Below are 23,062 nucleotides of genomic sequence, written 5' to 3' on the forward strand. Positions count from 1 at the left end.
ATTTCTTAATAAGTCTAGTAATTAATGATCTAAGCAGAAAAAACTATAGATTTAAAGGAAACACACATAACAGGATATTAAACAGTCAAATTGAATAATAAAAAAAATGTAGGTGGTGTTTTACAAATTATTTATTAAACTTGTTTAGTTTCAAAAAATATATATTTACATATCTAATTTTACTTCCTAATACTTTTGATTCAAGGTACTAATCAGTACATTGAGAAGCTGCTTTGGGTAAGTCACATAGCAGTCACATTTATGTTTTTAAATATCCAACATGAATCAAAAAGGTCTTCATTTACGACTTCAAACATTAATGGAAACAAATTAGCTTATCTTTATTGTTGCATTTTTTATTCAAACACAAACATACCCATAGTCCATGGCATGACAATAAGTATTACTAGAGTACTGTGAAAAACAACTAAATATAGCTTGTAGATGAATGTGGGTGTGAATGGAAAACAAAGGAGTCAGGAGCCGAGCTCCTGCTGCTGTTGGTACGTCATTAGATCACCCGCAATTATAGCATAATGAGCACTGCCCACTTCTGCTGTATCTGGTCACTTCCTAAAGCATATACAAACTGAGTATGCATGTCATACATGATTGATACAAAGGAGAAGTGACAGCCAGCCTACTCTATATTCCATTAAACTATGAGTCTTTATGTAAGGTTATTGTTTGAAAGAGTATGGGCAAACAGAAATGTTTCTATGGGCACAGTGGATAACAGGAATTTCATCATGACTGACACCAAGGTGTCCTGCATCAAACTAGCACAGGATTTCGCTGGCAAAACCCAAGTCAGGTACACAATATGACTTATGCCAACATGTACAATCTGACCTACTGGTTATGCCACTGTTCAGCCCTATGTGGGGAAAGAAGGGGTGGGTGAGGGTTCCTGATAAGGAGCACACAGGTATATTACTGATTATATTAGACATGTGTTCAACATAAACCAAATGAACCATATGCCTCTTTTGAAAAAGCCACACAATATGAAATCATTAGGCTTAATGAATTAGAGTAACAAGAGCATGTCACACATTCTTGTGCTGTTTAACTTTTTGTTTTCCAAACTTTTTCTTTTCAGGTAACTCAACAGCAAAACAAGACATTACAAAATAACTACCCATAGCTCATGATAAGCAATATACTTCAATCAACAATATAACATAATAACTATAATCACCGACTTCCAAATTGGCCCTTGTGCATTATAAGTACCAACTCACTTTTTGTGAACTGGTCATAGAGGGATGGCATTGATTGGTTTTAACTACCCAAAGCCCTACTGTTTGGTTCAGCAGTTAAAAAAAAAAAAAAAAAAAAAGGAAAACTTTAGTTTGATTTAATGTTTATACAAGGTAAATCAAAAGACATCTTTTCTATTTAAATTAGCCAAAACAAAGTATTGTATTGAGTCTTAGACAGCACATGCTGGTGTACTTGTGGAGTTAGAGGCTTCATAGTAAGCCACCAATACTAATTCCTACAACACCTAAAGATATCATGTCATACTGGCCAGACCCAAGCTACTCGGATCTCACTGGATCAGATATCCAGAGGTAGGTTTCCATGCCAGACCAAACTCTGTTTCGCTATAAGGCTCAATTTCTATAGCATGACCCTATGACTCTGAATACACAAGAGATTTGTTAAAGTGTGCTGATCAATATAGTGATCGATAATAACAGATTATTAGCTTAGTCTTGTGGAAATTGAGTGGTTGGCTGAATAACGATATGTTTACTTAACAGGAGATAACTGATTTTAAAGCATTTGAATGAGATTCTGACTGAATTCAAGTAAAACCTGAATTTGTTTAAACACATGTCATTAAGTAATCTTTTTTCTAGGGATGTAGAACAACCAGACGAGATACATGAACGACAGCCAATTCATATCCATTCATTATGGGGAAATAAACCATTTAAAACAATCAACACAGAATGTTAAAATTTGCAAACATTTTAATTTGAATGTTGGTCAAATTTCCAGTTTTAAAAAAGGCAATGTGCTGCAAGCTGTCTTGGCAACGGACAGACATTTCTTGCAGATATTTAATGAAACAGGGGGACTTTATCATGATACTGCACTCTTTTGAATCGATTTATATATAAACACCACTGAGTTGTGGAGATAAACCTTAATCAGTGGTTAAAAACTGTGGATTGCACAAGCTCTGTGGAAAAGTTTGAAAGAAGAAGCTGCTGATAGGATTGTTAGCTTTAAACAGCTTTGGTTCAGTGCACTGGAGTCTGAAGACTATACATTCATGAGGCAAGAACAGACCAGGCAGGCAGTCAGGCACAGAGCCAGACAAGGCTGCTTTGCTCTGCCAGTAGGCCTCAACCTTGACCTCTGGGGCAGTCTTAACTGGAGTTTCAGAGTAATGTAGTCTCCGTGGTTATTCACTCAGAAGCTTATCCTGAGGAAGACTGCCAATTGTGCCTAATTGCGTTTTAATTTTGAGACCTTGTCCCTGTATTTCATTATCTAGCATGTCTCATACATCTCAAACAATAAAAACACGTTTAATTTTGCTTGTTTTTATTAGAACTTCTCACTTAAATATATTATATTCAAATTTTTTTGAGAGTAGACAGGAACTTAGAAATAATCAAATTTGCTTGCCTTAATGTTATTGCATGTGAATTGAAATAGTTTCTAATTAAGTTAATATGAAGTTTATATCCATGCTTTCTATTACATGACATTACACATTTTGGATTAAGGAGATGCACTTTTAGTTAACTAAATAATACTAGCAACATATAATACAACTTCTGGGTTTGGACTTGTGGCACCTGATCATTGTAGTTACACATCTCTGTTAGAAAACAAAACTGGGTGCAGGGCAAGTTGATGGCTTTTTATTACACCAATGGTCATTAGGGGACCCGGTGACCTGGGCCAGGTTAGTGACGCCAGTCACAGGTATTTAGGTAATTCTACAGTGTTGTTTGCTGCATTACCCATATGTATGTCACTGTATTGTTTAACATACATAGCCACAGTGTATGATGTAGTCTTACAGACAAGTAAATCGCCCATTTCAAAGTGTGTCAATATGTAAACATTCTTTCATAATATAGAAAAGGCACATTTTATACATAGAGAATAAGAAAAACAAGATGTTATTTTCTCACTTTATATCTCACTAGTCTCTCCCCTGGAAACGTCGGTACAAAGACGATGGCCTTTTTTCCCCATGTATTCAGCTAGGATTAGATGGACGTCCATCTTCCATCCAGATATTATTTTACCATCCATTCCTTTTTCTTTCACAGATTGTCAATGCAAAGGACCCATTAACCTTTACTCGGATTTCTTCTTGGAGACGTCATACTCGTAAAGGGACTTATACACGGATGATGCAGCCAGAAGGGGCAGGACTAAAACAGTAAGTGCAATAAAATGCATTTATGGAGATTCATAAAGCAACCAGACAGTGCTTTAATGTTTATCAGAAAATGGATCAGAGATTTCCTTTAACCTGACTGGTTAATACGATGCCCTTAAACACTGGTAAAGGACATTGTATGTTATATTTCTCCATTTAATCACTGTTCCAAATCAATCTGCCAGAAATAAGTAAATACAGTATTAATATATTTTACCTTTTTCTGATTGATGAAAGAAAACCTCCATTCTACTACATGTCCTCTGAATGTTGTCTATCAATACAAACCAAGTCTGCTTCCTAGCTGTCCTATACGTTCAATCTATCTATTTAAAATTAGTATAGCAAATAAAAGCAAAAAAAATAACATTTCAAAATGTAAAGAAAAAAACGAGAATAGTGTCTGCCATCATCGGCAATACAGTAAAGGCCGCTACACACCAGACGTGATGCGATTCATCATGGAAGAAGATCCTTTCGCAACAACACAACCATTCACAACTGAAGCGATACAGATGCAAAACGACATTTTTGAAAACTGCCATGTCGATAAAAGTATTAAACTTCTATGGACAAACCCACGAAAGATAGAGTGCTTCTCTGATAATATTTCAACATATACAGCAATAAATTATACCTACCAGGCTTATCCACTTCCTTTGAAATGGACTCCCATATAATAGCTTTCATCTCTGCATCTTTATAATTGTGATAATCTTTGTCATAAAGCAAGTATTACTATTTTTCATTTTGGATACTGCTTCACTGTGTATTGAAGCTGTTCTGTAATTGCTCAATTTCCTGGTTGTAGTGCAAAGAAATCACAAAACAAACACATACTTTTGTTAAGTATCTTTCACCTGTCATGTCAACTGTAGTGTGAAATATATTTATTAAAAGTATAGATTCTATTAATTTTGTGGTATCGTGTCTGGTGTGTAGCAGCCTTAACCACAATAGCAACTAGTCTTCGATTCGAATGACAAGCTGAAGAAATCAAACAACTCTGAATAAACTTTATGAACACACTGTAAACAAGTTACAGAACAAACAGCAGGATCAGCATTAACACATGTAGCCTCGATATTTTTAGTTACTAAAACTATAGGACCCAACAGTAACTTACATACGGAAACTTACAAAAATACACAAACCTGCACTCAAATCTTAATTAAAAAATGTAAACTTACTGGTACAGTCAGCGCCGCTTTATCGGGACGCCTCGGGAGAAGTAAAACTATCCAGAATTAGCGACTGTCCCAATTATATGAGAGGCATGTGAGACGACCTTGGTGAACAGAAAAAGAATGAAATCAGATCACACTATGATTAAATGTTAAATACACAATTTAAAATAAGAGTCAATAGTTTGTTGAATTCCTAAAACAAAATGAGTTGCTGTTTTGTATTTCTACATGAAATGAAAAAGAATGAAATCACATCTTATCACAAGGCAAGGCATCTGCGATGTTGAGACACCAACTTTCTTTGCAATAGCAGCCTGAGAAACCACAGGAGACTCCAGCTCCTTCGGGTTCAACGTGGTTTATGCAAGTTATAGCGTAATCACTGCACTGTGATGACGAACCTGTCTACGTATGAAAAGCAATTTCCATTCATCATTTGAAAATATTGACACCCCATTAAATAAAGTGACGCCCCAATCAAAGGACATAAATAGCATTGAGAAAAACCGTCTCCCAGAGTTGTATCCCATTTAAGCAGAAATCCTGATTACCGATTAGGCAGAGCCGACTGTACTTTTATTCTTTTACATGTTTTACAAACAGTTCATAAACCATGTTTGCTTTTGTGTATGAGGTACCTAAATTGGAGAGCATCTCCAAGTAAGTAGTTTTTGTTCAGTATTGAGGTATTATTTAAGAAATACCCACACAGCAACATAGTCCACTGCTGGGATAATAAAGCAATAACACTTTTTAAAAAAAAATTATCAATTTTTTAATAGCAATTGAGCTCTCATAAGAGGGCTTTATCGTCTGGTAAGGCCCTTCTTGTTGAATGCCTTCTCCTTTGGCTCAGGACACTTAACGGCACAAAGTGAGCCTTACCAGATGGTAAAGCCCTCTTCTTCAGCTTCTTGCTTAATTTAAAGTGATTTTTTTTGGTTCTTTATTGTACTAATACCTCATCCTTCTCCCATGGTTATATGTCTTTCACTTTAGATTGAGTTATCACTACCAAATTGCAAGCTGCATTTTTTTGTATTGCCATAATTGTAACATCCTTGTACTCCCTCACCCCTACTAAATATATCCAAAGCGTGTCTTGTCTGGTCTGGTTCAAATATTATCTTTCTGATAGGTATCAGTTCATTTCTATTGGGGAGGTAAAATCTGCATTATTGGAAGTTGTCTGTGGTTTTCCACAGGGCTCCATTCTAGGTCCCTTGTTGTTTCCATTATATATGCTACTGTTAGGTTACATTATCCGCAGACATGGGGTGAACTTCCATTGCTATGCTGATGATACCCACCTATATTTATCCCTAAAACCAGAAATTTCTTGTCTGGGTGTTATCGGTTACTTGCCTTACAAACATCAAGCACTGGATATCACAGAATGTTCTAATGTTGAATTTAGAGAGAACACAAGTTATGCAGTGGGCTCACAGAACCAACTAAATGTGGGATTACATGAGCTCGACCCTTGCAATCTCTCATCAAACCTTAAACTAGAAATGACGAGTTTGGGGGTCATCTTTGATCCTGATCTCTCATTTGAGACTCATATTAGGGAAGTTACTAAAGTATCTTTTTACCATTTGAGAAACCTGCCAAACTTAGACCAATTATTTCCGTATCTGAATAGATTAGCACCTAGTTACTTGCAGGAGTTACTGACCCTGTATCTTCCAAACCGCACTCTCAGATCACAGGATGCTGGGCTGCTGGTTATTCCTAGTGTCAACAAAAGCAACAAGGGTGGTAGGGCTTTATCTTGTAGAGCTCTTAAATTATGGAATGCTCTGCCTTCATTTGTCAGGAAAGCTGGGGCTGTTACAGTTTTCAAGTCAAGACTAAAACACACTTTTATAAAATGACTTTCTTATCTTAGTGGCTTTTAATGCAACTTTAAAATTGCTGCTTTTGTATTATTATTATTATTATTATTATTATTATTATTATTATTATTATTATTATATGTGTATGCTGTTATTTAAATTTTCTGATTGTGGCAGTTGTATGTATGACATGCTATACAAATGTATTGTGGTTTGTTCTTTTTTTCTGCTTTTACTGTACAGTGCTTTGCGATACTTTTGTATACAAAGCTCTATATAAATGCAAAAATTAAATAGAGTATTTAATGCATTAAGCACTTTCTTTGGGAGGGAATGAACATTTGAAAAAAAAAAAACTTCTGTCCTTTATGCTGAATTTATTATACATATATGTGAACTGATTGGATAATGAGAAGTCCAAGCTGTCTGGACAGTTCTGTTTACCTTAAACAAAACAAAACAAAAAAAGTCTGGGCTACAGGTGGAAATGTAGGAAGTGCATATAAAGATATCTAAGAATTATAGAATTAAACAGGTTGAGTTCTTATACCCAACTCCATTTATATAGCGTTGGTATAATAATATACTGACCGTAATCAGTCAACAGTATATTACAAATAATGACATTGAAAAGTGTTTAACGTGATTTAACAAAGAAACAGATATGCAGAACGATTTAAAAATGTAATTGTAAGAAAAGGAAAAAGAAAAAAAAAAAAAAACGCTGGGTCTAGTCTGCTATCCAGATTCTACACAGAAGTGTTAGTTAATACAGTACCTGTATATCAAAATGTAAGCAGCTACCGATGATCAGCAATCGCCAGGCAAATTAATGTTTAATTATCCCTAAAGACATCTGGATTGCATTTGCGTCCCAGGGGAACTGGCTGTTTGCGGGCATCATACAATTTAACAAATACACAATGGTTAAACATATAAAGAATCAAACGAAGTGATTGTTCATGCTGAGTTACCGAGTCAAAACAGAACTATTTACTTAAACATGAACTTGTGCTGGCGACATTCTTCGGGTTAAAAACATCAGCCTGCACGAATCCGCTCTTTCGCATTCAGCAAGAGCCGATTTGCTTCCCTCAACCTATACTTATCAAATATGCATAATACAATATGTACAGAACACTTGCATTTAACTTAAAATATTCTGAAATGTATATTTCCTATTTTTCCTTTTTGCACGAACTGGTATTTAAAATAACATAAATAAAATAATTAAATGTATTAATGTATGTGAGGGAAAAATAAATTACTGTATAGTGTATCGTTACTTTAATTATTTAACTATTGGAATCTGTATACAATATATAATCCATTGTAAAAAACATGTCAGAAGGCCACATCGCCTTTCAAATACATCGCCTATAAAAAGTATTATGTATCGCATAACAAACATATATATATATATATATATATATATATATATATATATATATATATATATATATATATATATATATATATATGATTGTAATTTTGAGCAATACTAAGTAAAATGTAGGCTACACTTTTTGTAATGGTTAAACCAGTGATGACCTTCCACTATGCAGGCAGCTAAAAATCACTCCGTAATTTACCCTAAACACTAACTGATCTGGCAGACAGTTTTGTTGTGCTTCTGTCGTACCCAAATTGACAGCACCTCTGCAACAATGCAAAAAGGCAGTCAGCTTTTAATTTGAGAAGTAGGTCATGGATGGGTTTCAGACTAATTCAAAACGTAAGAAATTAAAGCGAATATATGTATCTTTCAGTACTAGAATCAAAGGAGAAAGGAAAAAAAAAAACAGATAGCTAGGCTATCGTGGTATACATCTTTGTTATATATTTAATTCAATTCTGATCCAGTCCATTAACACATTAATCAAATGAATTGTAGTACAGCAATTATGCGTCCAAAGTACAACTTTAAGGAGTAGCCTAGTCTATTCGTCTTAACAGAAATACCTTATCAAATAATGTAAGGCTTTTTTTTTATGATCTACATTTAGGGGGTTAGAAGCACCTACGTAACAGGCAGTTTGGGAACATTGTCTTTTCTAATCACAAATGAACATCAAGGTGGTGACACTGCACAACCCTAATGACAAAAGTATGAGGGGTGATCCATCTGGAATACTTTCAGATAAGAGGTGTCCAGTGTTAATAAGCAGGCTTCCTCTACACCTCAGCAGCGTCTTCCTTTTCTAAACAATCTTCCTTTAATGTTGTAATGTGTTTTTCCATTTACTCAACAATCACGCCTTTGGGGGTGATGCAGAAGTACTGCTCACGTTTCAAAATGAGCTGGACACCTGTTTTGGAAAATAAATTCTGACACCAAAGTCCTGACTTCCTACTAATTTATTCGTCCTCAAAAACACTTACTCGCGGCATTGGAAACTGCCTGAATGACTCTCCTTTCCTTTTTGGCACTGTGTGCACTTTGCTGAAAGAAAAGAGCAAAACAATAAGACTGCTATTAAGAATTTTCAAAGTGTATTCCACTGCCAAAGCGATGTACACTGGAGCACAAGGAACATGCTAAACAAATAGTGCTCTTCTCTTTAAAAAGAAAACCAAGAAAAAATGATTTTATTCGACAAAATTAACCACAACTCGTTTAAACAAGAAACAAAACTGGACACAGGAAACTAGAAATAAAGAGGAACTTTTGAATCAAAGGACAGATTACCATACAAAAGAAAAGGAAGAGAACCCAAACTCAATCAACTGCTAACAAGCTGTAATGATTTCCTATAACAACTTGTCACGTTAGTTTAGTGAAACTGAAGCTGAAGTTATCCATCTTTCCTGAGATACATCCTCCACGAACCACGGATAAGGGGGGTTCTGAGGTTAAAGGGGTTAACTCGTACACTATTTCAAATGACAGATTTATTTTGGCTGTCAAACATAATATCCAAAATCCTTCTCAATAAGCAAAACGGATGCACAGAAAAGTTTATTTCATAAAGCTTACAACTAAAAAACAAACAAAAAAAAGTGCATAAAATGTGACGTGTAATCATTTGGTAGTCATTTCGGTACAATAAATACGAAACAAGCATATTAACAAACTGTAGGCCTATATGCCTTAATTTCGTGTGCATTCACAACTTGATGTAAAAGCGACAGTCTTCAGACGCAAAATGCAAGGGGTATTTGTCTATCTTATCAATTGAAGTTCAAATAATTTCAAATGATCCATAAAACTATCCATTTGCTTGAGACGTTAAATGGGAGCAGCTGCAGTTTTAACCCGATGTAACCAATAATCACCATCATTTTAAAGAACATTGGGATAACAGTAATGCCGTTTTTCGACATAAATGAATATATATTTACCATAATAAATGCATTCAGCTCTGCAACCTCAATGTTAGGTGGCATCTCAATACGTTGTAGCATGTTGTCTCAGATGAGTAACTAATTGAAATAGTTATCCGTGTCGACTAACAATCCAAAACTGTTTCCCCATAATTAAATCAAATGGATGCAAATAAATTATGTGTGTCCTAAAATTCAATTGCTGCTTTATTAACTCTAATGTAATGGGTGTGGTCGCTACTTGTGATACAAAATAAACAATTTTGGCTGCGAGAAGATTATGAAATAGTAAAAACAAAGGCGACATAAGCATTTTACTACAGTTTTTACAACTGCCCGGTGTTATGTAAATTGTGGATTACAATAAAAAAAAAAAAAAAAAAGTTAATTTTTTTTTTAAAAAAGAGTACGCTTACATTATTCTTAAATGCGGTGTGTGTGTGTGTGTGTGTGTGTTTTTCATATATATATATATATATATATATATATATATATATATATATATATATATATATATATATATATATATACATACACACACACACACACACACACATATATACACACACACACACACACAATTGGTAATGGCTGTTTTATAATGCCATACAACTACGGCCAAAAGTTTTGCAGTACCATATTAACCTAACTAATTTTGCTTCATAGTCGAATGAAACCTACTGAATAAAGGTATGTTAACATTTTAAATTACACACCGCTTTGTAGTTTTCCATATACTCAACGAAAAATTGACCAAATTGAAAAATGTGACATTTCGAAATCCAACATGACATACTGTCATTCTATTATGGCCTTTGTGCTCTTTGATTACACTGTGTTCCTATAGTTTTTATTATTATTATTATTATTATTATTATATTATTTATTATTATTATTATTATTATTATTATTATTATTTTTAAATTATGTCTCAATCTTAAAATTGTTGTTAATGCAAAACTTTAGGCCAGGGCTGTACATTGTAACATCTGCCTTGTATTAACCTCTTTGCAGACATCAAGAAGCTATGTACCGGTATTTGCGACTTAAATATTGATGAACAGCGACCGTTACAAACTGAAGTGTATAACCTCAGTGTCTTACAGTAGTTGCACTGTCATAAACACGGTCTATTTAAAAGTATTTATTTATTAGAACACTACCCAGTTAGCTTATTAGATACCAGTACAAAGGAAACCATTATTATTGATATAGCTGCTGTTCAATTACATTTGGATTACATTTGCAAATCTTAATTGCAGGTGGGTTTTAGGGTTAAAAAATTTAAAAGTGCAGGCCTCCTTTGTTTAAAATACTGTATTCAATTTTGCATATCTATTTTGCAAGCAGGCTAAACCTTAAAAACTAACCTTTATGCATTAAAACAAACAATCTAACAGCAAGAACATGTTCTCAGGTAAACTCGATTTATCAGGCAGCTTTAACATTTAAAAAAAAAAAAAAAAAAAACACGTGTGTGTTGTACATAATCCGTCTTTTACTGTGTAAAGTTGATTAAGAAAATTCTATTTGAAAAAAAAAAATATCTAGAATAAAATACTCACTCCTCAGTAGTACACTTGTGCTTCCCTTTTTCTTCTGTTTTTTTTTTAAGGTGATTGGCAACAGGCTTAATTAATGAGATGCCCCATTCAGTGATTAATAGGGTCCTGTTCTAATTTGATTAATCTTTTACCTTCAGTTATTTAGTTGACTTCTTTATACTCTGGTGAAGGTACTTTGGCACGTGACAAAAAGCCTCTTGCTGTATTTTTAGGTTAAATGCCAACAATATTGAGAGCGATCAACTGTGGCCTTTCTAAATTTTGTTAAAGCCAATTTATCTAAGCTTTTGTTCACCCGCTTCTAAAAGTGTATAAAACCACTCAGGCCGAATTCCCCGTAATATCCTAATGAGCCATGCAAAAACGAGCAAATATGCACTGGCTTGTGAGACTTCGTTGTATTATTGTTTGGGGCATTACAATGTTATTATTAGAACAGAAGTTCATATTTGTTTCAGTTAGTGGTAACTACAGTACTCTTTACTTTAAATGCTGTGTAGATACACCTCATAGTCAGACTATAGGAGTGTACAACCCTTTCAGTCACTAAATGAAGGTTGCACATTTCTTTCAGACATTACTTACGCTTTTAGGCCTGCTTCTCCTAATGTTTCCACTTCCACGTCTCACCCATGAAATATCTTATGCGATCAGTTGTTTATCTGTCTTGCATTTCAAGCAATATATCTTGGTAAAATATGTTTTGTCTAATTTATGAAGTACTGCTACCAGTCAATTTTGTCTAGGTTTAAATTGGAAAAAATGTTAAATAATTTTTATTTTGTGGACGAAGAACAGTGCCATATACCTTACAGGTGACCTTACACTGCTCTTAGACTTATGGCTACAGGCAGCATCAACATCAATGGATTTTTGTATGTATTTCGAATATAAATTTTAAAACACATATTTAAAACGGCTTGTATAATGAAAACACACACACACACACACACACACACACACACACACACATACACACACACACACACCAACAACAACAACAACAACAATCTAAATTAACGGAACACACAAAATATGTAAATTAATATGGAGAAAAAATACCTTAACATTATGGGTTTTACCTTCGGTGAACGTATTGGTCAAAAATAAAATGTATGGTTGGTATTCGTAGGGCCACAGGTAAGTGCATAATCTTCTTCGGCATGGTTTCTGTTAGCAACACTAAACCAATATGCACTTCTTAAAAATAATATTAACAAGTATGAGCAAAAGGTGTAAATAAATGCTTTTACAAACTTACTTCTTCAACATATCTCTTTGTCTTTTGTCTAGACTAGACAGCACATTTTCCTTGGACAAATATGCTTTGCGAAAGTGGTTGAAAGCCAAAGAGTGACCTTAAGTTAAAGGTCATCAGTTACTTACTGTCCTTATTTGAATAATGTAGTGCACCTAATAACGAAAGCGCCCATCAACCTTCACTTGCAGATTGCTGGGAAGGTGTTATAACAAGCCTTCTTTGACTGTCAATATCCAGCCATCACTGTTTTTTTTTTTTTCGGTGAAGTTCAGTGTTTTGTATTCCTCTAAATCCAGCGGCCAGTTCTTATTGGTAGGTGGAAGTGTTACATCACAATGATTATGACGCGCCGTCTTCCTGTTTCCTTCAGCTGCGTCTTAAAGTGAATCTTGTTGGTGGTAGAGAGCAGCTCTGCCTAGCTCGCCTCGCAGAGAAGTACAATTACAATCCCAGAAGAAGAGCGGCGCAAAAGAGCTCTTTTCCGCTCTCACGCACATCACTCTTGCCTGCCCTGAGAAATTACAATATTCATCACCAGGCGAACAGCCCTCTGTATTCTCTCTTTCACTAGCAAAGACGCTCAATTTCCTTTCATCTGCGGAGTAAGTAACCTTGTCCTTAGGTAGCTTCCCGTGTGCTGTAATCCAGTTCTGGAAATAAATGGGTACTATTCAGAAATGAATTGCTAAATGTATTTATTATATTTTTATTTATTAAAAATAATAATAATAATAATAACTGAAGACGTTTTCAAGGTCTTCTGTTTCTCAGACACATTGTAATTCCTACAACAAAGTAAGTAAAAGACAGTTAACTTTATGATGAAATTGTGCTTAATTTAATGTTAAAGAAAAAAGTGAACCTTTGTTCTTGTTTTACATACTGTATGGTCCTTTAAGTCTGTTGTATTGGCATATGTTCTTTGTCTTTTGCTGTCTGCTTTTTTGTTCATCTCACCAGGTACCATTTGCTTGTCATTTGCATGCCTACTTCCCCTTTTTTTCTCGGCAGGTAGTGATAGTGTTAGTTAGATTTGCGCTGTTTTTGTTGGATTCAGTGTGTTTTGAAAATCGAACGTGATCGTCTTTTCTGTTGATGTACAGAACGGCAGGCGCTGGTGTTCTTCTGACTGGATTTGCTTGAAAGTTTTCCAGTGAGTAGTGCTGATGCTGGGCGAACAGATTTTCACCTTTATATTTTCCCAGTTCTCTTTTAGTGGCTATGCGTGTAAAACAAACCCGCAAGTGATCTAAGTTAAACCAAATTTGGTAGATTTGACAGTGTGAATTTCCGATTTATTGTATCAAATGGTCGTTTTCAAGTGACTGTTTTTGGGTTTAAAGAGTTGCACTTCGTTGAAAAAACTTGATGTAGCCTACAATGAAATGCTAGTGTAAAATACTTCAGTAAGTAGCCTGCAAATTGTGTAGACATAATGAAAAATAAATGGGCAGTTTATATTAAATCGTAATATAGAGACCACGGCGACAGAATTTAAATTGGAATCAGAATAATGCTAAGTATAATTTTATTTATAGGCTTCAATATATTATATTGCTATATTATTGAAACGTTTCCTTTCTAATCAGTGTGTGTGTGTGTGTGTGTGTGTGTGTGTGTGTGTGTGTGTGTGTGTGTGTGTGTGTATATATATATATATATATATATATATATATATATATATATATATATATATATATATATATATTTGCTAGTGTCTGTATATTGATAAATGTAATTGGGTATACTTAAAAATAATGATAGGCTAATAAAACCGTATATTTTTGTTTACCCGACTTTCTAAGATTTACATACTCGGGGTTAGAACTACAAAAAAAAGATCAGAGGTTTCTTTTGTAAAACAAATAGAAAGGTTGGATACTTAAGCATACTGCGCATGGGCAAATGGAGACAGGTGCGTTGTGTTTGTGTGTGTGTGTGTGTGTGCGCGCGTGTGTACGTGTGTGTCTGTCTAAAAAGACAGGTGCGAGTACTGTCATTGGAACCTTAACGACTTTGGCTATTGTTGAAGCTATTATGCGCTTAGCTTACTGTCAGGGAGGAAGGCTTTAAGTGTTCTTAGGCATCCGAAACTCTATTATTATGTTTTTGGTATACATAGACTTACATGAAAATTGTGCATGGTGTGGTTTTTTGTGCAGTATTGTAGTGAAGTAGGTTTTGTTTTACAGCCGAGAAAGTGTGTTGTAAAGCATTTCGTTTTATGATATTGGACATTCACGCCTTATACATCAAAGAAAGACTTGAATTAGTTAATGATATTACCAATAAACGCTTAAATTATAAAATGTATTTAAACATGTGTTTGTAGTTCCCTTTAAATGCGGTTAGAACTGTTAAACTTAATTTACAAATCCAAATTTTACATGTTGGAAAGCTGTTTTGCTATGTAGCTGTGTGCACCAGAACTCAATCATTAAATTGTCTGCAAACTTTTCAACTATAAATATGTGTGACAGAGATGGTAGAAGTGTAAGGCAACCTTCAACACCTTTGAGCACCAGTCCTAATATTGGCATTTAATTCATTATGAGCATATAGAAAAGCCGGACGATAATTTTCCTCTAGAACATGCTTTAGTGAGAACAGTTTTATATATCTAGTATAGATGTTAAGTGGACTTTGTCCTAAACTGAATCTTATGTTTCATTTTCAAGATAACAGTTCAAATATGGATAAAATGATATTCTTATAACCACCATTACATTTAGAGGAATCAGGATAACATTTATTAACAAAGAAGTGTACATATTGTGGGCAAAATCCACACAATACACTAACACATGAGATACATTTTGAATCTTTCTTTCCCTGTTTGCTCTCTGTTATTTAAGCTGCCAGTTAAAAAAAAAAAAAAAAAAAAAATAGCATGTGAAATATATATGTGTATTTTGGGGGTTGTTTTTAAATTGACATATAGTAAGCTACATAAACCTGGCAAATCCTGAACAAGTCTGTACTGTACATTGTACAGCATCTTTACATTGTATTTACATTGAGTTTAATATCATAAACAAAAAAATCTGACATGGAAGTTGGGTTTGTACTATAATGTACAACTGATGCAGTTAGTTACTTATGTGTGTGTGTCTATATATATATATATATATATATATATATATATATATATATATATATATATATATATATAATGCATTTGATAACATAATAAAAACTAAATTAAAATTGGACATACTATACTAGTAAAATATCAACAACCAAAACTGCATGTTTTGGTTCTGGAAATCCATTAGAATTATTTCATGCTGAAATTGAGCCTTTTGCATGGGTAGATGGTTATTCTGTACAGCCAACCGATGCTGATGCTGTCCTGCGGAGCACGTAGATGTTTTAACAGGTGCACTGAAAGAGGTGGAAGCCGTTCTAAAGTCTACATGCTGCCTTTGACAAGATAGCCTATTATTGTGATGATGGGTTCTGTTAGGTGGATGTAAAGTTTAGCATCAGATAAATGTATTAATTAAATACTGTTCTATAAAATAATGTGTATTATGAGTTAAATGCGGATGGCTCCCAGTCTGTATTCTGCTGTAATACAGTATTTTCTACTGATGTCATGTTGAATCAAAAATAGGTATTTGTTTGTATTTATAGGGAAATTCATATTCTGTTAAACGAGGCAGATTTTTCCTTGCTTGTGTTCAAAAATAATGTTCAATTTCTCAGCCAAATTGTGTATTTCAAAGCACCTTTCCTTCTGTTAATAATGCAACAAAGTAACATATAACTTAATCCTTAGGAAATTTATTTTTTACATTCCTGTTCTGTTTTTCAGTGGTATAATTGATTGAATAATTTGAATATGCATCCCTGTAAGCCAGAAACCTACCAACTATAAGAACACTTATTTTAGATATTTTAGCTATCCTTTAGGCATTCTTTAGATATCTTTCAGGTAATCTTTTAGATATTCATTATCATTAAAAAAAAAAAAAAAACTTGGATTAAGAATTACTTTTGAGACACTTTTTTTCAGAATTTCAGTAAAATCCACTAAAATATTAGAATGAAAAATTTGCTCACTATCTGTTAATGTTATTTCTCATACACTCACTATTTCTTTGCATAATTTGAACTGTTCTAACTGTTAGTTATAAATGTTAACCAGAACTCCCTTTCTGTAACTGTGGATGTGATGCTAAAGTCAACCGTCTTCTGTAGTTTTTTTTTTTTTTGGCGCATGCTGATGGAAATGAGGACAGGACCAAATAAGGATCCTTATTGTATGCTGTTGTAGTGTGTCTTGCCTTTTGAAATTGTTGGGGGGGGGGGGGGGGGGGTGCTGCTATAGTATAATATAAAAATAAGTCCACCCCACACAACGTGTATGGCAGTTCTAGTCTATTGAGGGTCTCATTTTACCAATATTCTAAATGTAATTGTTCTCGATAATCTATTGTTTTGTTCAAGATAAATATATAATTTAGGCATTTTTGTATGAGCATTATATTACTCTGTTAATCTGTCTTAAACCACCGGAGCAGTTATATTTAAAAATGTTTAATTTCAACTAGTGCATAATGAATTGCAATAATTTTAATGTGCCACAAATCTCAGTAATATCTCTGTGCATTTTATGTTTTATTCAGAATTGAGTTCAGGAAACTTGGAAATTTAAAGAAAATTATTCATCAGTCCTTTTGTTCTGTTGGCCAGGGTCCCAGGATTCTCGAGCTGTGCCCAGCTGACAAGCTTTTGAAGATGGCACAATAACAGTCGAGTGATGCCTGACCATGACAGTGCAGCCCTCTTAAGCAGACAAACCAAGAGAAGAAGAGTTGACATTGGAGTGAAAAGGACTGTAGGGACAGCATCTGTGGTTTTCGGTAAAGGAAGAACAACCTTATTCAGTGCCATGAATCCCCACGGTTCAGAGCAGGACGTCGAGTGTTCAGTGGTGCAGCATGCAGATGGGGAGAAGTCAAACGTGCTCCGCAAGCTGCTGAAGAGGGCAAACTCGTACGAAGATGCCATGATCCCTTTTCCTGGAGCTACTATCATTTCCCAGCTGCTGAAAAATAACATGACCAAAAATGGTGGCACAGAGCCCAGCTTTCTAGGCAGTGGGCTCTCAAGCACGGGCTCAGAGATTCAGCAGGAGGATGTCTGCAGTAACTCTTCACGAGAAAGCCCCCAAGAGTGTCTTTCCCCATTCAGCAGGCCGACCATGAGCCAGTTTGATATAGAGCGTCTTAGTGATGAGCACCTGAGAGCCAAGCGGGCCAGAGTGGAGAACATAATCCGTGGTATGAGCCACTCTCCCAGCGTTGCGCTACGTGGAAATGAGAATGACAGAGATGGGGCGCCACAGCCCCCCAGCCCCCGGGAGAGTTACAGGGAAAACAAGCGCAAACAGAAGCTGCCCCAGCAGCAGCAACAGAGCTTCCAGCAGCTGGTTTCAGCCAGAAAGGAGCAGAAACACGAGGAGCGCAGGCAGCTGAAACTGCAGCTGGAGGACATGCAGAAGCAGCTGCGGCAGCTTCAAGAGAAGTTCTACCAAATTTATGACAGCACAGATTCAGAAAACGAAGAAGATGGTAACTTGTCTGAAGACAGCATGCACTCAGATGGCATGGGCCACCAGGCCCAAGACTTTGTGCCTGACCGATCAGACAACGAAATGTCCGACTTGGACCCAGGGCATTTCATTGACCGTGCACGTGCCCTCATTAGGCAACAGGCAGTGGTGACAGAAAATCCTAAAAGAGACAGCCAGAGAGGGAAAGACCAAGGGCCAGCCTCCATGCACACGGAAGGCAAGCAGCTGGCTGAGACATTGAAACAGGAACTGAACACTGCCATGTCCCAGGTAGTGGACACAGTGGTTAAGGTCTTCTCAAAGCCTGTTCCTCAGGTCTTCCCACCCCTCCAGATGCCTCAAGCCCGGTTTGCTGTCAATGGAGAGAACCCAAACTTCCACACCACTAACCACCGGTTGCAGTGCTTTGGCGATATCATCATTCCCAACCCACAAGACACTTTTGCCAACATGCAGGTGCCTAGCTCCAATGACCAGACAGAAGCACTGCCCCTGGTGGTTCGAAAGAACTCATCCGACCAATCATCCTCCGCTCCCACCCCTGTTGGCCATCACCATCACCACCCTTCACTGCATCCGTCTCCACTGTCAGCCACTGTGGGCTTTGGCTCTCCTTCTTTCCGCCACCCCTTCCCCCTTCCACTCATGGGCTACCCATTTCAGAACCCTTTAAGCACCCCTTCCGGATCCTATTCGGGCAAAGAGAGGGCATCTCCAGAATCATTGGACTTGTCCAGGGAGACCACTAGCCTACGGACCAAGATGTCATCTAGTCATCACATGAACCACCGATCGTGCTCGCCTTCCTACCCAGGCAGCACAACTGAAGGCCTGTCTTTGTCCCTCATAAAGTCTGAATGCGGAGACCTTCAGGACATGGCAGAGATTTCACCTTATTCAGGAAGTACAATATCCTTTTAAAAAAAAACTATGTTTTGTGTTTGTATGTGTGTGTGTGTGTGTGTGTGTGTGTGTGTGTGTGTGTGTGTTTGTGTTTGTGTGTGTGTGTGTGTGTGTGTGTGTGTGTGTGTGTGTGTGTGTATATAAAACATATGTGTAGTTTGTTTAGTAAGATATCCATTGATTACTAGAGGATTTCAGGGGTTAGGGTTAGGATGTCTCAGTACTTCAGAGATCACTGCAGGGCATTATAACATGGAACTCAATTACCTGATGCAATGCTTTATAACACTGCATGATTAGTAGGAACTGGTAGACTTCTTGCAGCATAGAGATACATAGATTTCAATTAAAATCAAGTAATTGACTTGTCCATTAACCCCTGGGTTCTCCCAATAGTCTTATGATGAATCTCAATGCATAATATAAACCTTTTTAAAAGTATGTTATTAGGTGTGATTGTGTTCTCATTACTTATGTAAGCACAGGAAGTTATTCCTCACCTGCTCTTGCAGCGTCTACCTCAGTTCACCCAGACACACAAAAAACATTGTGTATTTAAATACACAAAGCAAATGTTGTTTTTTTTGAAAGCCAGGGAGCAAAAAAAAAAAAAATCAAATAAGTGACATCTTAAAGGGCAAGGTCTGTACTGTTTTCTTCTGTCTGTCCTAGTAAAACAAAAACAAAGAAAACTAGAGTTGCCAGCAACTTTACAGCTTCCCAGTACCAGTACCAGTACCAGTACCAGTACCAAACACTTTAGGAAATAGTGCAGAATGCCAGTAGCAGTACCAAACACTTTAGCAAATAGTGCAAAATGCCAGTACCGGTACCAAACGCTTTAGCAAATAGTGCAGAATGCCGTTATTACATAGTAACCATGACCCTATCTGCACTCTATAAGGAGTTATAAGCCAGTTTTACATTTGACCTTTAGGAGAGGTCAGAGGTCACGGGCAATGACATTTTTTATAGAGCATACATGGGTTACTACATGTGTTCCATAGTAACCATGGCCCTGTCTGCACTCTATAAGTAGTTATTAGTCAGTTTTGTATGATGATGAGGATGTCATCCAATGGTGCCACAATGGTTTTTATTGTAGCAACTTCCCTTGAACCACCTTTAGAGACTAGGATCATGTGTGCCAATTTTTGGTTCAATCGAACTAGCGGTTTGGGAGAAAAAGATCTTTGTAGTTTGTGATTATGACGACTGTACCGTGCAATTTTGACGTCATGCTGCACGGCTGCCATACTACACAACCTATCAGCTTCTTGTGAACACCAGTTAATCTTGGACTATCCCTCAACAAATTTACCATCTTTCAGCACTCTGCAATAAGTGGTTTTTGAAAGACAGATGTTTACATTTCGGCTAAGCATAAGCATCTACCATCCCACTGAATTCTGTAAGTTTTCAAGCAACTTTTGGCAGAAAGAATAAGAAGATATCCTTTTGTATACATTACAGCCTTTATAACTAACCCTCCTCCCTTTTACGACAGGTATAATTCTCAGTTTGAAGTTATTATGAACGACTGAATGAATCTGACAGAAAATTCAACTGTAGGGGATGTGCTAAGTACATTTCAGAATAAAACTGAAAAAAAACCTCAAGCCTGCGTTAAATCCTGTAGCACAGCTCGACAATGACTTTTCCTGATTTACTGAATAAAAAGTCAACAGATCAAACAAATAAGGAAGACCATATGAAGTTGGAAAAGTTAATATATAGAAGGGTACTGTAAAGTTTTTTTTTTTTTTTCACTAACGATAACACCACAATAGTCCACGAAAACAAATAGTAAAAAAAAACAAATATGCCTGTACATTGTTGTATAGTCAAATAACAGTTTACTGCACGCAAAATCGTCAGTGTTTCTTTGGTTTTTTTGTTGACTGGGTGGGTTTTGACTTGCTTCATTAAAGAAAATGCCCTTTTTCTCAGAAATCAGCAATGTTTTGGCATACAAGTAAGTTCAGGTGTCACATATGGTAGATGTTTGTACTCTATAGAATTCTGTACCCTTGATGATTCCATGCCGACACAGTTGCATTTTTTTTCTGAGATCGCTGGATGTGAAGGCTTTATGTTTCTGAAAAGTATTTACATGAAATACAATGAAAATGTGTTTTAAAAGAAAAAAATTCTATAAGGTTACTTTAATCAAGGGTTTTGTGTGTTGAGCCACTCAGGAGGCTGAACCTACTGTATATTTGCAAAATCAGTGGTGGTGTTAAATGTTCTGCTTTATTTTGCCACAGAATTAGTTTTGTCTTGTTTACAATATTTGTTGCAAGCTGCAACAGAACTCAGTGGCAGTATTTGAGAAGACAGCAGGGCTCGGTCACAGAAATATCGCGCCTGCACGGCCAGCGATCTTTTAAAAACTGCATCTGCGCAAGCATGGAATAATATGGGGATACAGAATCCTATGGGGTAATGTTACCGAAATCAGCGATACACCTGTCATTAACAATTTGATTTTGAGATACATGCCTAATGGTTTGAATGTCAGGGAGTTAAGTTTTTCCGGTCAAATCTGTATATGTAAAAAATAAATAAAAAAATAAATAAAAACATAACCGTTTTGGGGGCCTCTCCTTGAGTTAGGGCCCTAGTTACATGCCTAGTTTGCCTATTCATTAATCCGATCCTGGCAGCAGCAGTGGCAATATAACTATTATTAATTCCACATTTATTATAATTGAAGTCATCCATGTTTTGTTATGTTAGTTTTAGATTTATTCTCTATTAGAATATGTATGCCTGTGTGATAAAGCCCCACTTTCTCCCAACTATGCGTCCCCTTTCTTATCATATCACATTGTAAAAGTAATAATTACAGTTTCTATTTATATTTTTTCCAAAGATTTGTTGACAACAGTCAGTTACTTGCTGCACCATTTGCTGTTGCCTGGCAGCATAGTTTTTTCCTTTCCTTTCTTTGAAGCTGATGTTAACAGGTGTTTGCAGGTAGCTGTTTATTTTTCATATGGTTTCTTAACCTTTAGAGTAAACTGTGTTTCAACCTTTTTTCAGTGCTTGTGATGTATTTGAATTCTATAGACACAGAATAAAACAAAGAAGAATATGTAAAACATATTTAAAAAAATATATATATATATATATATATATATATATATATATATATATATATATATATATATATATATGTAAAAGTGATAACTAAGCAAGTCTGAGTAATGCTAAAGTAAAATAACTGAATCAGTATTTCTTTTTGCAGGAATCAAAGGGTTAATTAAACTTTTTTTTTTTTTTTAAAGATGCCAAGACGCCATGTGCACCATGAGTTCATGTTTTAGCCTGAATGTATGCTAGATATTTGCAAATGAATCTATTTAATCAAATATTAAGTTTTATTCAAATCCAAGAAGAAACAGACAGCCAATTGTTTTTGTCCATGAGAGTCATGATCTTCCTTGTCACGCGGCCTCTTTGCATCTCAAGAAAAATAGCTTTGTTCTATTCCCAAAACATTTGCATACAGCATATCGAAGCACAAGCCATGTGTTTGTGCAGTTCTAAGACCTTTGTGCAGGTGAAAGCACTTTGCATTTACCATAGATTAGGGTCTGAATTTAAGTTTTGAGACACACAAAATAATGTAAAGCCCCTCATTAAGAGACATAGGTAGTGGATTAGTAAAATATTATATTCACACAATGCGCTTGTAGGATCTCACAATGTCAAATGTCATTAAAAATAACAAAAATAAAACTGGTAAACCATATAACAGTCCATCTTCCCAGTTTTATGAAAATAAGTCTTGTTTATATAACTGTAATCCTAAATGGAACAATAGCATTTAAGCAGTCCAGTAGCACACAGTACACTACATTGGCTGAACTGAACTGGACTGCAGTAGTTACAGGTATTTGTAACCAAGAGATCCGTTTAAGTGAGTATTTTTGTTTTCAGCTCTGATTAATTCCACCACTTGGCTGGCTAGCTTCATTATTAA

The 23,062-nt window shown here is 35.7% G+C and overlaps 1 protein-coding gene across 1 annotated transcript in view; it reads left to right on the forward strand.

Annotated features, from left to right (window-relative positions):
* The first annotated feature begins 12,844 nt into the window (after positions 1–12,844).
* The window catches only part of LOC121315968 (prospero homeobox protein 1-like), a 32,415-nt gene continuing 22,197 nt past the window's right edge, over positions 12,845–23,062 (forward strand). Inside the window, exons 1-2 of the mRNA XM_041250611.1 lie at positions 12,845–13,192; positions 17,289–19,082. Of these exons, the coding sequence (XP_041106545.1) occupies positions 17,356–19,082 (1,727 nt within the window). The 5' untranslated portion in view covers positions 12,845–13,192; positions 17,289–17,355. The remainder of the gene's footprint in view (positions 13,193–17,288; positions 19,083–23,062) is intronic.

Source organism: Polyodon spathula, chromosome 5 (assembly GCF_017654505.1).
Source record: "Polyodon spathula isolate WHYD16114869_AA chromosome 5, ASM1765450v1, whole genome shotgun sequence".
Taxonomy (NCBI): Eukaryota; Metazoa; Chordata; class Actinopteri; order Acipenseriformes; family Polyodontidae; genus Polyodon; species Polyodon spathula.